Source organism: Rissa tridactyla, chromosome 7, assembly GCF_028500815.1.
Source record: "Rissa tridactyla isolate bRisTri1 chromosome 7, bRisTri1.patW.cur.20221130, whole genome shotgun sequence".
Taxonomy (NCBI): Eukaryota; Metazoa; Chordata; class Aves; order Charadriiformes; family Laridae; genus Rissa; species Rissa tridactyla.
Window position 1 is genome coordinate 12,087,447 of NC_071472.1, and position 17,726 is coordinate 12,105,172.

At 38.2% G+C, this 17,726-nt stretch overlaps 1 protein-coding gene across 5 annotated transcripts; it reads left to right on the top strand.

Moving 5' to 3' along the window:
* Window positions 1–6,564: 6,564 nt before the first annotated feature.
* CCDC14 (coiled-coil domain containing 14) lies at window positions 6,565–17,497 on the top strand. 5 transcript variants are annotated; one of them, XM_054209815.1, is made up of 13 exons: window positions 6,565–6,656; window positions 7,348–7,403; window positions 7,894–7,969; window positions 8,658–8,730; window positions 8,816–8,965; window positions 10,030–10,269; window positions 10,360–10,454; window positions 11,471–12,044; window positions 12,584–12,725; window positions 13,359–13,438; window positions 13,875–14,093; window positions 14,179–14,311; window positions 15,680–17,497. In XM_054209815.1, the coding sequence occupies exons 1-13, from the start codon at window positions 6,624–6,626 to the stop codon at window positions 16,662–16,664; spliced, it is 2,856 nt and encodes a 951-aa protein (XP_054065790.1). In that variant the 5' UTR covers window positions 6,565–6,623; the 3' UTR covers window positions 16,665–17,497. The 5 variants fall into 5 exon arrangements, with proteins under 5 accessions (XP_054065790.1, XP_054065791.1, XP_054065792.1 ...); XM_054209816.1 differs by having other exon boundaries at window positions 13,878–14,093; XM_054209817.1 differs by having other exon boundaries at window positions 8,825–8,965.
* Window positions 17,498–17,726: the final 229 nt, after the last annotated feature.

Consider the following 17,726-nt stretch of genomic DNA (forward strand, 5'->3'; position numbering starts at 1 on the left):
GGTCCTGGGCCCCAGGGCAGGCATGGGGGTTATTCCAGGGGAGGCTGGTCAGGGCTATGCAGGCCATTGATGACCTCAGGGCTGCGGAAGGTAGAATGCCACATGGAAAGGCTGGAGGTCTTCAAAAGAAGGCTACATATACTCCTGGAAGGATGGGCACAGACATCTGTGATCCAGCCTTGGGGTAGAAGACCAGGTGACCCCTATGTTTGCCTTCTTTATTTTGACATTTTAAATTTGATGCCATAGGTCTGAATTATTGTACACCTCCTGTGGCCCATGGTGATGTTCCCCCAGACGTAGGGAAGGGCTGCCTTGGACAGAATGGAAAGACGTCACATCAGAGCTCTTAAAGGTCCTGGATCAAAGAGCAAGAAATACCTTCCCCATTTCTGGGACAAATATATAAGACATTGATAACTTATATCCATAGGCTTGTTATTATATTTCTTATTCCAGTAATATTGTTACGCTGACTACATTTTCAGCTTGGATAATCTGCTTTGACCTCTATGTCCAGAAATATTCTATAAGGTTAATATAAATATAATGGATGTTGAATATTAATGTATTAGCTGTTTCTATATAGTCGAAAGTAGAATATTTCTTCAGCTGTGCTTCCTTTGGCCCAACGTTTTATGGTTTTCATACTCAGATCACTTTCTCACCCACCATACCACTGTTGCCAAAGAGAGAATATGCATGAATTAATATCCACTAATGAATTTAAAATTATAGTCAGGCCACACTTCTGTAAAAGTAACATCCTTCCAGATGTTACAAAAGTAATTATTTCCTGTGCTCACACTGTTATTTTTACCTATATTTTTATAACTTGTCATCATTATGTGCTTCCAGTTTTTTCTCCCATTTTACTTATGGAGTGTTTTTGCTATAATCTTTCTTAACTGTACCTATCAAATGCGTGCTTCAGGCATCCAGTTAGTCTCTAATATCACTGATGGTCTTTATATGTCTATCCCCTAATAATCACAGCACACTTCAAAAAGAAAAGCCTAGGTCAAGTCCAATTCAAGTATTTTGGGTGTGATATTGGATTCAGAAAACTTTGTCTTCCTCTGAATAGGAGCAAAATAGCATGTATTTTCCTGTGATGCATTTTTAATTTGTGCTTATCTCCAGGTGGAAGGGAGAGCTATAATGCTTGTAGGTGGACTGGCTCACACGTAGAAGGCACTGAATCTCCCAGGAGACTTATTTGCGACTGTAATGAATACTGGACATTTTACTGAAAAACTGAGTGCCTGAAGTTTTTAGCCCTGGCATGTAAACTGATTGGAGTTGTAAATGTATTCATATTTTCATGTTATCCTGGATGAATATACTGTATATAGTGATTTGGAGTTAATTTTTATGTTGAAAAAGAAGACCAAGTAATCACATTTTATAACTAGCTAGCCACTAACCCAGCTGCTGTTTTTAAAGTCAGGAGGAAATCTTTTTTAGGAATACAGGAATTACTTCAACTATATTCTTTCAGGGATCAATGAAGCAAGAATATTTGTAGTAAGTTATTTTCCAGCTTTTGCCTTTCCAGACAATTAGCAACAGATTAAGAACTGGGGAAGACAGCCGGAGAGACAGGGACAAAGCTTGTAAGCTTCACCTAACAATTTGCTAAAGCTGTTTCTGCAGCGTTATGCTGTAGCTGTGAGGGTAAGCCCAAAAGAGTTCCATTATTTCCAGCATCACTGAACAGATATGACTGGTTCTGTCTTGGTATTCCCCATTCACTCTGATTTTTTATAGTTAATGTAGATGACTGGAGCAAACTTCTTGTGTCAAAGGAAACAGATCAGCATCTTTTCACCACTACCTAATATTCAGACAATCTCTGTCAAAGAAACCCAACAATAGGAGGGAAACTTAGTACCGTAACATGTGTTTTCAGTTATTAAGAAAACCAAAGGGCAGGTAGTGGATTTGAATCTAATGGCAATTGATAGTCAATTTGTATGGGAAGCAGATTGCAGTCTTCTCAGATAAACCTCAAGAAACCAGAACGTAAAAGCCTATCAGTTAATGCTGACAACCCAGAAAAAAACAGTCACAGATTTCACTGTGGATTCAGTAAAGTACCTAGATTTTATATTTAGTAGAGCAATAAATAAATAATGCCATGAAATTTTAGCCAAAAATTACTATTTTCATACATACACTTTCACTAATAAAATATTATTCCTGTCAGTAGGATTGCCTGAAAAAAGGAAATATATAGACAAAGATTCTAAGAAATTGGAACTTAAACAAAAATGTGCATCGATTTATCTTAAGTAACAAGGGGTCACTTTTTTGGTTTACATGCAGTTATTATTTTATGTTCACGTGGCGCCATCTTGTGGGACTCAAAACTCATGCACAAGTACTTTGTGCAGCGTAATGTCACCGGCTTTCTGAAAAAAAATGGATTGTTACTTAAACTGGCATCAGCTCAGAAAGGTCAAAACAGCTTGAATCTAAGTGATGTTTCTTACAAGTCATAACTCAATACCCTTATGATCTTGTCCTTGTGATACCTTCTTGAGGTGAAGAGCATTTAACGTGCTTTACTGTACTGTATGTAAGATGCTTTACTTAAATGTGACAGGCCAAAGCTAAGTTATTTAGATTTTTTTCACTATATTTACATATTAGGAAGAAGACATTCATGGCTTATACACCCACTCATTCCAAATACATCACAAATCAAAATTTGATGATAGGCCTTCTGAACCACACAGATCATGGGTCTTCCATGCCGTGGGTTCTGCTGCAGCTTTCAATATGTGTGATTGAACTAAAGCATATCTTTCACTGACACAATGAAAATCTAGAACACCTGTAGATTATTTTCAAACCCATTTTAAAATTGCACCACATTTCTAGGGTCCATAAAATCCAGATTAATCTCCTCATTATATTTTTACCTATGAAACAGAAAAGTTCTCTACTAAATTTTTGCTTCCTCTAATAGTATTTTTCTGTGACCAATGACATCCCTTAAGCCTGTCTTTGACCAATGAAGTACCTGTTTTCTGTAGGTTGTATTCTTAACTACATATTCGTTGCTATTCTTCTCTCCTTTTCTGTTTGTTATTCATAGACTGAAGGATAGGCAAATAAACAAAGAAACTGTTAATTCTTTTTCCATGAGCAAGTTGTGGCTTTACTCCTTAATTGTCGATTTATGGGGGTTTAGGCACCTACCGAAATATTCTTAAACAATAACCAGTTATCACTGATATTCTTGGCCTACTTGTTTCATAAAAACCTCCTAATTTTGTGAAATACTCCCTTGCTAAGTCCACACAATTTTTTGATTGTAACCCATTCAGAGGAAAGCTTAGTATCACTTTGTGCAACTGCTTGATCATGCTTAGGTTAGTACTTAATTAGATCACTAGATGTTGTTAGTATTGGTAGCAGGAGACTTCCAGAACTTACACTGAATAACATGACTTGGTTTTCCTAGGTAGATACTGAAAAAGCTCCATTTTTCTGATGACACTGGATTGTTTGACAAATGTCTTCTCTTGCTTTTATTAGCTTCATTTTGTTTGCTTTCTCACCTTCCTGAAACAAAAGAGCTTTGTTTTACTTTATCTGAGAACCATCCCCTCAAAAATCTTAGGTCTCCAAAAGCTATGTTGTAAGTATATTTATTTCTTCATCATTATTAAACGCATCAATCTTGTATACCATTTGCTGTATCACCTGGGTATTTCAACTTAAATTGTAAATTACTTAGGGTAAGAATAAGCTTTTTATTATTTTCAGTGATGCTTCATGCAACATGGACAGCACCTCAAGCATTAAAATTGCAAATACAACCACATAGCTGCTTTAATTATTCATAATTCAGACAGCTTTTCCCTGGTTAATGATTTGAGTCTTTTCCTCCACATGTATTTTTGTCCTGGATTACATTGTTTTGTCCTGGATTACATTGTTTATGTCACTATTCTCTAAGTTATGTCCAATTTGTCAACCACTTTCTGGTAAGGAAAGCATGTTCTGTCCCAGTAGAATTAATATTCAGCTAGCTTGTAACATGTTTTTTTCTGCGTAGATCGCCCAATGCATGATGACCTGTGTTACGTTGTCATATCCCACTTCACAATTCGTTCTCTTTCACTACTTGGACATCATTGTACAGTATCTGTAAAAATAAGTTATTATTCTTCCTCACTAACAACAACATAACCCTTATTTCTTTACATAAACTAATTCTTTAGATACAGCACAACATCAAATTCAAGATAAATCATGTAAATTTGAGAAGTCCCCTTCATCTATTCAGGACAATGCTGCTCATCATTATACTTTTATTTATGTTGCTTTTGCCAGATTTATGTTTTTCAATTGCGTTTAGCATTATTTCTACACCAAATAGTGTTGGAACCTGGAAGACTGCCACAGTCTGCTTTCCCAAAGACTGAGCAAACCTGGCCTCAGCCACATCCCAAAATCATGCCCCTGGAAATGTTAGGGGAATGTTAGTTATCTGTCAAACAGGAAGAAAAGATGAAATTGGTTTAATGAAATGCAATGTACTTAAATGGAATTTAATTTTCTGTCTGAAACATAGCCTGATCATGAGTATGAATAACAATATAATATTATGTATGAATGCAGCATATGATATTGAAGAGTAAGACTAGGTAAAGTAAAGAATAAGGGGGTTTTTAATTGCAATTTTAACATAAATCAAGCAGAGAGGTCCAGAAATATTCAGTGATTCCCCAAACTGTTTCAATGAAGAAAGCCACTGTCAGTCAGAAAAAATATCTACCTCTTACTGACAGCTACCTCTACGCTCAGAATACACTGCTGCTAACCCTTGTAGCTTTGTCACAAGCATCGTGACAACTTGTGCTTTTCTTTAAAGACTGACCACTTGGAGGTCTGTGACTTCATGAGAATTTTATTTCTTTCTTTATGCAATTTTTTCATCTTTACAGTTGATTTTTTAAAATTATTTATAAGACAATCTTGCTATTTCATCGTTTCAAAATGGTTCAGCTGACAAGAATGGAACTTGATAGCCTCCTGTATTAATTTTCCTTTTGATGACAAAAGGAAGTGTTGATCTATGTGTCTTGAAATAATCCATGAAATCAAAGGATGAGTTTAGGGGGTGGGGTTATTTTTTTTCTAGCTGTTACTTGTTGCTAAACAACTTGGTATAATTCTTCCTTAATTATTTAAATTGCTGCACTCACATCTATCAGTTCAATGAGAATGTAGTCATAAACTTCCATAACACCCGTTAAGAAAAAAGTATACCAACTGTTCTGGCACTGGTTTGGTAGTTCCTATATATCTTTTTGAGCTCTTTTCATTTTCTCCCATTTTTCTAGTTTGTATTCCTTCCTTCAGCTGTTCTATTACAGTGATTTTCCTATTTAAAATTTTTCAAAGAGATAAATTGAAGCAGTCTCCAAATTTCTGTCAGAAAACCCTTCTGGCTTTTTTGACAAGATGATAAATGTCTTTACAATATAGTTTTACTTCACGTTCAGCATAGTTTCAGTGCAAATGTTAACGCAGTAATACCTAATAACAACACAATTTACACATTGGGAGAACACAGATGTTGAATATTTATATGCACTTCTGCCAGAGTACTCTTAATGACATAGTAACGCAATCACATTTTCAGCCTGAGTAAATGTAATTGCTTTTGATGCTATGTTTTCAGAAGGTCTGTTTATTCAGCTAATAAAAGTGATGACATGCAGAATACTAATACGCCAGTGCCTGTGTGTGAAACCTGAGGCATCATACTGTATGATCCATATACATGGGTGTTTTTAGGGTGTTTTAGAGATTTAACACTAGCTGAAAGCCAGCGTGGAGAGCAATGAACTGCTGGTTTTAGCCTGAACACAAAAGCACCAACCCTTTGACTTGCTATAAGCCTGCTTTTTACCTTTTGTGCCCCTGAGGGCTTGCAGGACATGGACTGCACAGGCAAGCTGAAGCCATGAGGTAGTTTTATGAGCAGCCCCACACACAGATGTCCTAGTTTTACTTCAGGGTGGCCACCCATCTGCAAGGCCCATTTTCCCATGTATTTTAGGAGTGCTTGGAGCCCCTGCGCCACAGGGCCTGCTGCTGCCGAAGGATCCCTGAGGCACCAAACAACCCGCCGCAGGAAGACAGCATTGAGATGGGAAAACCCAGCTATGTGAGGTGATTTTTATCTTATTAAGCGGAGAGGCAGATGCTGGGTACGGGTTCAGCAAGCACTACGCCCTGAGGGGAGCAGTCACTCCCTCACAGACCAACGGCCACAAGCTCCAACGGCCGCACAGCCTGCCTTAGCCCCGCCCATTCCCCTGCTCTCCTCCCATTGGCTCCTCGGCTGCCATTCCCCGCCAATCCCCGACTGCGCTCCGCAACGCCGCTCCGTCCCCTTCCCGCGCCCGCTGCCGCCGGCGCGCAGCGAGGCGCCGCCAGGCGGGGGCGGGTCAGGGCGGTGTTAGCCCCGCCCCTCCCCTACCGGCCGTCCCGTCCGTCAGCCAAGCGGGCTGGCGATTGGCCGGCGCGGGCGGAGCGGGGCGGTGTGGGGCGGTGTGGGGCGGTGTGGCCCCGCCCCCGCGTGGGCCGGGGCTGAGGCGATGGCCGGCACGGCGGCTCCGCGGTCCCGCAAGGTGCGTGTGGGGCGAGGGGTACCGAGGGGAGCAGGAGGTTACCGCCGGTCTGCAGTCGGGTCTCAGCCCTCTCTTGGGGCACCTCATTAGACCCTGGGTGCGCTGGGAGGGGGGTGAGGGGGTGTCCCCGCCGGGCGCGGGGCTGGGCCGTGGGGTAACGGCTCCGGAGGGGGAGTCGGGCCTTCCGGCTCTGGACGCCTTTGCTTTCCTGGGCTTAAGCCCGGCCGCCCTTCCTCAGGGCTCGTCGGGCTGATGTGCGTCGGTAAGGGGCGCCGCAGTGAGCTCTGTGTTCACATCCGCGTTTTGTGCTGTAACTGTAGTTTATTCTTAATATCCCCAAAGCTCAGGTGTCCGTTTATCGGGCTTGGTTTCATTCTACAACATATGTTCGTTCGTGTGTCAGCCCTTGTCCGTGCTGTTCAGTGAATTAATGAATGCTGCGGAAATTAATGAAGCTTCCTGCAGTAAAGGCATGTTTTGTGACATGAAAACTGCAAGACTCATTCCCTAATGGCAGCAGTGTCCCCCGCCCTCCTCCCCCCCTTCCAACCCGCCGTTGGTCAGAGAGTTGTAAATTACCTTTAAGTGATCTGCCTCAGCAAAATTTCTTGGAATTAGTGAGCAATGGCAGACTTCAATCATGCTGTGAAAGTACTTAATGAAGATCAAAGTATATTTCTGTAATCAACAGGCACTGTCTTCTGGAAGACTAACAGGAGCAGCTAAATTAACAAATGGAAGAAAACAGTAAGACCTTAATCATTAATACCGTCTAAGATTGAACGTATGTGTGAGTGTTTGGGAACCTTATACTTGTCATACCTCACAACTAGCCAAAAATTCTTTGTATGTATAAGAAAACATTTTTAGCTGAAAGGCAGTACAGACAGGTTCTAAGCAGCCCATGAATAGACAAACACAAACTGAATAGAAATTTTGCCTGTAGAAATACAGGGTTCACTCTGTCTGCATGTTTTTATTTATAAAAGATTGAATTTATATAGTTGCTGGCCGTACACAAGACTGCTGAGTAAAGACTGAATTCTCCTTTGACATAGGATGTTAACATCTGCTAAGCATGTTTGTTGCAGCAATGTAAAGTTTTCAGAATGAGAAAGATACTTTGTTTTTTGTTAAAATTAATTTAATTTAGTTTGCTATTATTGAATTAAAGTACAGTTTTTTAGTTTGCAGCATATTAAGGAGTTAGTATAAACATTGAGTTTGACTTTTTCAGATTTGGCTTAAGAAAAGGATGTCATTCTGATGTGGAGTCTGGATATTCTCTCTATTCAACTGACTCTGACGATCAGGTAATTAAACTACTTTATTTGTTTATCATCTCTGTTATCTAAAGAAAATGGAAATTGGAATACCTTGAATAGTAGAAGAAAAACACATTAATTTGCATCTGGACTAGAAATAGCTCCTGCAAAGCTTAGCAAGAGTGTTTATACTGCATCTTGCAGATACCCGCAGGTTGGCTTTGTGTGCAGTGGGTTTGGCTCTGAGAAAGCTCATTAAGGCAGAGGATATCTTTTGCAAACACAACTATGCTGTTTATGGACTAGAGCTGGCCCTGGCAGAACCCTAGCCATATCTATTAGGTTTGGTGCTGAAAAGATTGAGTTGTATGGAGTCAGTGCTGTTTTCTGTGTAGTGCTGAGTCAGTTATCTCCAAAATAGAAATAGGCTGTAGATAATAGCTTAACTGTGCATGTAAATAAGAATAAAAACCACACGCATGCAATTACCAAAATGTAAAATCCAGCAAGTGGACACGTGTGCAAGAACACAGTTCAGGGTTTTTTGTAAAATTTGCATGTTTGCAAACTTTCATGTAATTGCAAAGTAATACATGGAAAATGACATGGGTTTGCAGGCTATCCGTTGTTCTTTTTCAGATGACAGAGTGGGGAACACTCACCTCTAAAATAGCATCTTGGTTTATTGAAAGAAAACAGTGCTACTTATTTTCTGACTGCAGTATTCTTTGTGCAGGTTGATAGTGTTCATAATGGACTTGACCGTTGTGCAGCTTTACTGAAGAATATCTTACAAAATGAGGCTACAGGTTGTACCTATTGAAAATTGAAGTTATGTCTTTAGTTTTTGTTAGACTGTTTTGATTTGTTTGGTTGACTAGTTTTTCTTTCAAGTAATGCTAGGAAAGGACACTATCCATAAACGACCTGGGAAAACAACTTCCGTTAAAATTACGTCCAAGCCTTTGCTAACCAAAGGAAATACTTCCAAGAAGAAAGGGTTGAAAAAAACCACTACTCTTGCCCACGTCCAAAAAGAAATTGGTAAGTGGGCTTTCTTGGGCTTGCTTTTTTCTCAGACAAAATTGAGAGACTCCTCAATTTACTGAGATATAACAAGGCTTCAGATAATTGTTGTCGTTTGTTATAGGTTGATCCGGGCTGGATCCACAAAAGGATGTAGACATTACTCGTTGCCTTTTAGAAACCTTAAATGTTTACTAAACAGTTACTAAAACTCACAAATGTTTGAGCTTTGTGTACAAGGAAGAAAGTTGAGTGCATTTACATCACCAAGTTCAGCTGGCAGGAAGTGTGGAGGAGAATGATAATATCCATGCCCTGTTTCTCTTGGACAGTGAAGCATTACAGTGCTTGATGTCTGTTTGGGATATGCAGCTATAAGCTGTCCTGGAGTTAGGTGTCTAGCCAGGCTTTTCTCAAAGATCAGTTTCTGGAAAATGTTGCAATAAATAATAAGAACTCAAATGGTTTAGTGGCCAGAGCACTTGAACGGAAAGGTAGATGGACTACTCCAGGCTGAGTTGGTCCCAGCTGAAATACTTCACTTTTATTAGTGTTTCTCCCTCTATCCACTCTGTGTCTTTTGCGTGATTTCTAATCTAGTAGACAGGTGGGGGCTGTAGACTAGGTATGTAGCAGAATGCCTTTTTTGTTAATTGTACAAGGTGAGCACATAGCTGATATCTTTCTGGCACTGTAAAATATGGAGTTTTAATTATACCTCGCATAAGATGATGAGATTTGGAGAGTGCTTTGGTATGGATTGTTTCAAATAGCCTAAAAGCTTAGGAAGCAGCTAAGCAGAGACTTGCATTTTAGAACTGGCCTTCTGCAGGATTAGATCTCTCTGCTTCCCTCAAGGACAGCAGTCAGTCCAACTGGCTTGGGTTGCTCTGTCTGGAAAAAAAAAAAAGATGGATTAATTTACTAGTGAGTAAAAATCTGACTGTAATTTTAGGCTGTAGGATGTTTTGGTTTTCTTTTTCAAAGGAACCTGCCAGAGTCTGCCTGGAAACACATGGGTTTGTGTAGATTGAGAAGACAGACAACTTCAGCTGTTTTGTTGGGTTTTTTTCCCTCTATAGTGCCAATATCAAATAGAAAACTTGCCTTGTTCACCACACCTTCTACTGAGAAAGAATTATCCAGTGCAGCACAGAATCAGATGGTTCAACCGATTCATGTGCCTTCCAGTCAACACTCTCCTGTGTCGCATCAGAAACTGTGCGAGCATGTGCAAACTCAGATGTCTCTGATAACTGGCCAACCACCACAGAACAGTGATGAAATTCCTACTCTGACTCCTCTTCCTACCTCAAATCATGGTTAGTGAAACTATTAATGTAGAGCCTGCTATTTTACTGTATGAGTTTTGCCTAAAATTGCCCTGATCTATGAGTGTTGTTTCATTTTAGGATGTCAAAATGTTACAGCTTCTAATTATCGATTACCTCCCTCCACGTCAACTCTGTCCCTGCAGCATTCAGCTAATCCCTTATCTACTCAGTCAGTAAGTAAAAGTTTGATTCTGACTATTAATAAACGTTTTAAATTTGCACTGCCTATTTATTTATACATTTATGCAGGTGGGCAGGTTTTCTTGAGTTTATGTAATAATTTTCCTTAAAGGAAAAAAATTGCATATTTCAACCCATAGTGATGAACAGAATAAATAGTGAGAGAAAACACTGGTCTTTAAAATACATTTTATATAGACACCAAAAAATGAAATTAGAAGCATTTCAACTGGCGGCCTGTTTCTGCACGGTGAATTCTGTAATGGAGAGCAAACATGGAAGGTGCAGGAAATTATTCATTACTGTTAATAATTATGTTCTCAGTAACACACATTAGGATTATTAACCAACTCCTAATAAAAGAAATCATATCTCACATGTAGCTTTTCCCTGCCAATGATCAAGCTGATTATTTCTTCAGACACTGTGTATTATCTTAGAGCCACATTTTAAAATACTTGTGTATTTCAGGGTATAGAGTAGAACTAACTAGAGAGTACCAACTGCCACGTTGGTAAATGTGGTAAAGGGCTTGCACCTTCAAATTGTAAGATTGTAGACTTACCTTTCATCTGCTGGCAGTCCATGTATAGCTAGTGCTGCCCTTCACTGTTAAGAAATTCATCTACATAAAATACTGAAAGGTAACACTATTGTCTTATTTTTTTCTTCCCTGTTCTGGTCTTATTCAAGGAATGAGTGTTCATAAAGCAAAAAAACAAAAAAAAAATGCTGTTGGGTTGTCTTTACAGAACAGCTGAAAAAGAACTGTGCTTTAATATTGCCAATAACACTTAAGAGAAAGGTGATCTAAACTAGATTTACATTTTAATTACTCCTTAACACACTGGAAAATTATGCGATCAATGAACTGTTTTTGCTTTTACGATTTGCAAAGAATGATCAATATTACACTGAGTAAGAGAAGGGGGTTTTGGTTTTTTTTTTTTTAAGATTTAAAAAAATATCCATGTTAATTTTTTGTTTAATATCAATATTCTTTATGCAGGATGTTCCTGTAGATGTTGGCAATGAATGTGTGCCAGAGATGGGAGGACCTGTGGTTTGCCCAGTAGTTTCCGCTGCTTCTACTACTGCTGCACAAATGCAATCTGCCACTGCTCTTCCTAGTGTGATCCCTTGTACCGCATCAGGTACAGCAAGTAGCTCTACAGTGCCACCACTCATCCCATCATCTGGCAGAGAGATGACTCCAAACCATGATCAACAGATAAAAGAAGCAGATTTGATAAGATGCATACAAGCCCACCTGACCCTGTTACAATCACATGAAATGATGAACGGCAGGACTGAACAGAAGCACCATCATCATTGTCCAGCAAAACATGCTGCTTCAAGTAACAAGGAGGAGGATACTTCAGAAGAACACAGTGAGGACACTGTCAGCGAAGAAGACGAATTAAATGTACTTGATACAGCCCCAGTGAGAGATACAAGCTGTAATAAGAGTTTTGGGAAGAAAGTTCTAAAATCTAGAAAAGAAAGCCCAGAAGAAACAGCCCATAAAGTTAAGACTGTAAAATATCTTCTGGGAGAGCTCAGAGCACTAATAACGGATCAAGGTGAGGACATTTTCATTGTGCAGTAGAGTGATTGCATACAAGTAACATAAGAGCCGCATTAAATGAGCGAGCACTTCAGTTTCTGGAAGTTGTATGTGTCAGATGATATTTGACATCTTAGGGTGGTTTTTCCACAACTGCAATACCTTCATGGGTCACTCTGGATAAGTATTAAATTATTTTTTGGAGTATTTTAACATTATTGTAACAGCTAGGATAAAGATTGTTCTCATTTCACATACAGTGTTTTCCCCTGAGAAAGGAAAGGCAACAGGGTAGACAGATCACAAGAGCAGTCCCACCAAGGCTGGTCGGAGAGATGGTGGGTTGTGATTTATCAAGAACCTAAAGCATGGTTTTCATAGTCAAGCTTAAAAATTTTAAATAAGTAGTTAAATTAAAGGTGAGGTTTTCTTGGGGGAAAAAAGGACAGATACTATTGGATCACTTTGTAGATTGCTTAATCACATATAAAACATTACTGTCATGTTACAGGCTTATATGTTTATGAGGTCTTTTTTTCCCCTCACCTCTTGCAGATGATTCAGAAATGTTGAGGCTGATGAATGAAGTAGAAGACTGCATATCATTGCTCCCAGCTGTAGTGGGAAGTACGAATATACAAGCTGAAATAGCACTAGCTTTACAGCCTCTCCGAAGTGAAAATGCACAGCTGCGTAGGTTAGTAACTCGTCAGTGATACTGTATTTACTGCAAATGTGCCTAAAGTGTCTTTAACTGTTCTGTTCTAAATTGCTTATTTTAGAATTATTATGGTGTAAGTGTTGTGGCCCTTCCATTCTTGCCTATGCAGTTTTTATATATTAGAAAGTGTGTTGGTAAAGCTATGTAGTTTAAAAATAAATAATTAACACATAGCAAGACTTCAGGTAATGCTGATGTTTTAGTAGCAGCAGTTACATCATGATTGGATCTTTTTCTAGGGGCATCAATGTATCATTCTCTCTGAAAACTGCAGTATTGAGATAGTTAGCCTGCTAATATTCTTTTGAAGTATATTCTGAAATGCAAAAATGTCTCTCATTTCAGGGAAGCTTTCAAATACACAAGTGGGTAGCACTTTACTTCAGAACAGAGGGAAAGATATTTATCAGAACTTGCAAAGGGGCTTTTTTTGTTGAAGAAATATAGGAATGTAAGAAAAATGCATTATTAAAATGTTTTTATATTTCTGAAATGTTCTGTAACATTTAGTTCTCAGTAGCAACTTCTTACCAAACTAATTTAAAATGCAGTGATTTTGAACTTACTCTGAACTTTCTGAATTTGTGCTTTTCCACAATTCACATTTAGGAGACTAAGAATATTAAACCAGCAACTTGGGGAACGAGAAAGAAGTGAGAAGGCATCTGGACAGAGCTGCAACTATGAATGTAAAGTACTGCGAGAATGATGCTTGTTAGGGACTTTTTGTTAAAGCTTTGTTTAAATAGATAGACACATAAAGATATAGATGGATATATAAATAATAACAGTATCTGTTGTGGCCTTTAGTGGCAGCTGAACCAAGTGTTGTGGGTCTATTTGTGCAACTGCATCTGCATAGATAGTTGTGCCTGTTTAGACTCCACTTAGTGAGACTCAGCTCTTCAGCTGCCGAGCAGATTATTTTTCCTTATGTGCCTCTTAAAATGACATATTAGATAATTAAGAAGAAAGCTTGAGTTTTGTCTTGCTGCCTCAAAAAAACCCTTCTTCTATCTAAGCAAAATTCATATTACCAAGATTATTTAAAAACTTAGTTTAATTTAGAAATTCAAACTGTACCACACAAAACACTTACAACTTTTTATGTTTTATTTTTGGTAGTAGTTTCTTTGCAGTCCTTTAATATGATGCTCCAAAGTCAATTGAAAGAATCACTGAAAGGCCTCGAGTCACTACAGGCTAAAAATGAAGAACTACTTAAAATAATAGAAAGTCAGAAAGAAGAAAATAAACATCTTGCAAAAGATATTCAAAATAAAGAAGAAGAATTGCTTGAAAACAAACAGCATTATGATATTCATTCCACCAAGCTCAAGATTGGTATGTGTTTTGATCTTGTTTATTCTTCATTTAGTATTTTAAAACTTAAAATAAGTAATTAGGTAAATTCTTCCTGGCATTTTAGAAGTGGAAGAGGCACTAGGAAATGTGAAAAACCTTCAGTTTAAGCTGGAAGCTTCAGAGAAAGAAAATAAGATTTTGGGCATAACGTTACGTCAGCGTGATGCAGAAGTTAACAGACTGCGTGAATTAACCAGGTACTACTGGCTAAGCTATTGTTTTGCCTCTAGATACCACTTTTTGTTTGTTTGTTTCATACTTTGGGTTATTGTAATCTTAGTATCTTGGTGGTAGGAGGTCATGCAGGCTAAAATCTCTCTTTATAGCTAGTTCTGCTACAGTGGTGCTATAACTTTGTTAAAACAGAGTTGTCGTGCTCCATGACTTGAGTTCTGTTGTAAAGCAAAATGCTATCTGCTGTAACTCGTGCAAAGTTTTAACTCTTAGTTGCAGACCTGTCGATAAGGAGCTCCATGTGGTGTGCATGACCTAAAAACATACTGATATTTCCCTTGAAGCTGTAGAATTTGGAAACTAACTCTTAACCTGAATTAAGGAGGGATTATCTTTTTTCTTTCTTTCTTTACACTGGTTCAGAAATTGGTCTGTTTCGAGACGAACTTGCAGAAAGATCTGTCTTCAGGACCCATAGCAAGCTCTTCCTGTGGGAATGAGTAGTCCTTTCTTTAATTCTACCCACATTTGAAGTAGATTATGCCCAGATGTTAATTATTCATAAGGGTGGGAGTTCTTGGATCACTGAATGAAGGTGATGTTACTTGTAATTTTTTAGAACTATTACTGTGAATTTGTTTCATCATGGCCTTTTATGATGAACGTGGTGGCAAGCTGGGATACTTCAGTACCTTTTTGCACATGCAGAGGATATGTACATAAAATTTGTTTGGACATGATGTGCACAGGAAGTTAAACTGTTGTCTGTCTTGTTCATAGTTGATACTGATTGGAATGACAGAGTATTTTTAATCAGTGCTTCAGATTCTTTAGTACAAGTTCAGATACGTGACACGCTTCTACGACTATTATACTGACCACCAGATGGTAGTATAATGATGTCTGTTTACACGTGTATAGGTATATGCTATATACATAAGCATTTAAGCATTCATTTCTTTTGATGTAGCAGGCAGAAAATGAGAGAGTTATTTCTTTTATTGTATTTTTTTATTTAGATGCAATGAGAAGAATAATTCGGGAAAAATGTCACTGATTTTGATAACTTTCTATATGCTTTGTAACAGTTTTTTGACATTAATTTATTTTATTTTGCAGTATTTAAAGCAGGTGAATCGTGAATAACCTTGAACTTCAGTGGGTTGTGCTATTTTAGTTGTTTTATAGGCACATTTCTCTGAGCTGAAGAAAAAATTCAAGAAACTTGGAACTGGTTCACATTTATACTACATCCTATGACAACACATAGAAGGAGAATAGGAACTTTGCTGCAGTCTGATAGATCTAATGTTCTGGTTTTATATAAAAGTTTTTTTTTTAAATAGGTGCTAAAAAACAGCTAATCTGATTAATTGATCTTATCTTAACAGAACCTTGCAGGGCAGTATGGCCAAGCTTCTGTCTGACCTCACAGTAGACAACATTAGGCCCAAACCTGAAAAAGGTCTCTCGAAGTCTCTTTTGGAAGACCATGAAAAGCAAATGCAACCTGATCCATTTCCTGGGAGTACTTCAGTAATGACGTACCTTAAAAAATTAGAAATGGATCATATTTTGACAGATACAGAACTTCAATTCTCAAATAAAAGTGGAGAATTAGAAATGGGAAATCTAGCCTATGAAAAGTTGGCTGCTGAAGGACGTAAAATAAACAGTACATTCTCAGAAGGAGGAACATCAACTCCCAGAATACTACGAACCTCACTGAAGCAAGATGCAGAAACAGTTAGGGATTCTGTGACTTTACTAGATGACCAAAGCAAGTTGGATGAGACTGTTTATATTCCACTGACTAGCAGCACCTCTAAAAAACAGTTGCCAGCCTCTGCAAGAACTGGTGTGCTACCCCAAAGTAGAGGGGCTTGTAAGATGTTGGACTACCACTGTGAGCTCTCAGGCTCCGTGCAGCAGAATGGATGTGATATTGCAAAGGATCCAACTACTCTGGGTAAATTGAGTGCTGGGTACAGTGTGAAAAAGACTCTGGAACACACACTTGAAGTTACAGGGGATAAAGTGAAGCCAGAAGGAGACAAAGTCCAAATGAGGCCAAAAGGCACTCCAAGTGGAGCTGCAAAAGACTTCACAGACAAACCAGATCAGCTTCAGCCTGGCGCACACCCTCGCATACCAAAGCAATTTACAAAAGAGATTTCTCAGAAAAAAGGCACTGAAATACCTGATTTTAGTTCCATTTTATTTGATGATATATCAGGGAAGTCTGAGTGGAGTGCATCTTCTTTCTCAACTTTTACTTCTCGAGATGAAGAGGACTTTAAGAATAGCTTAGCAGCCTTGGATGCCAACATAGCTAGGTTACAAAGAACTCTGCAAAATAGCGTTATGAAACAATGAGTACAAGGAAACAAAATGGGGTGCGCTTATTTGGATTATTTAGGTTTTTCTGAAGTAATGAGTATGGCACTAAGGAATATCTGTATTTTTTGGTATGAAATTATTTGTTCTTAGTTGTTTAAATTATGGATGGGATTTGTTCCTCATTAAGCTATGGTGCTGGTTCCCTTGATGTGTACAACTTGAAATAACTGGTATAAATGTCTTTTTTTTTTTTTTTAAATTATGACTTAGGTTTATACTCTTTAATTGCAAAATTAATTCTTAGAACAGCGCTTGATAATTCTTTAAGAAATCGGTGTGCTGTTAGTAATACAGTTTTTCTATTAAATGATAAAATACACTTGCATGTTTTTACTGTGTGCTTTTTCAAAGTAGTAGGAACAGCATTGAGAGAGGTGCATTTTAAGTCGCAGAGGTGATAAGGAGAAATTTTTATTTCGTTATAACTTGACTGTTGTAAAATCAGATGCATAGTTATATTCCTTGGTTATGACCATATATCTCAAGAAATTAGCTCCTTGTTCTGGTTCACCATGAAGGTGTGCAAAAAGTAATGTCAATATCAAAGAAACAGGCGGGCAGGACTTCTTATTCAGCTGCGTTGCTTCTTAATCCAAGTGGAGTTTAATCGAGAAGTGGGAGTTTAACTGATGAAAGTGGAGCTGCCTTGAACTTAAAAAGTGTTCTGCCTTGACTAGTGGTTGGTTGTTTTTTTAAGAAGAAATTAGGTGCAGAAGACTAAATTAAATGCCCTTGTTCATTTTTTCTTTTTTTTCCTTCCCCAAAGAACAGTTGCAGGTACCATACATGGGCAAGAGGTTCCACAATTGGTAAGTCAGGATCATGCTGTAAAAAAAAAAAAAAAAAAAAAAAAAATATATATATATGCAGCCATCATACAGGATTTATAGTGTATGTTAGATTCTATAAAATACATTAAGTAATCCTTTTTCACCCGTTACGTCAATTTTCAGTTTTGAGTATTGTACTTGAAGAAAGAAGTTGATTAAGCGGAGAGCGCAAATGAGAGCGAGAGGAAAAAAAACATCAAAAGTTCTG

Coding starts and splice junctions, on each gene's coding strand:
- CCDC14 (XM_054209815.1), top strand. CDS start 6,624: ATGGCCGGCACGGCGGCTCCGCGGTCCCGCAAG. Junction 8,731..8,815: donor CTTACAAAATGAGGCTACAG/GTTGTACCTATT, acceptor TTTTCTTTCAAG/TAATGCTAGGAAAGGACACT. Junction 14,312..15,679: donor AGACTGCGTGAATTAACCAG/GTACTACTGGCT, acceptor TTATCTTAACAG/AACCTTGCAGGGCAGTATGG.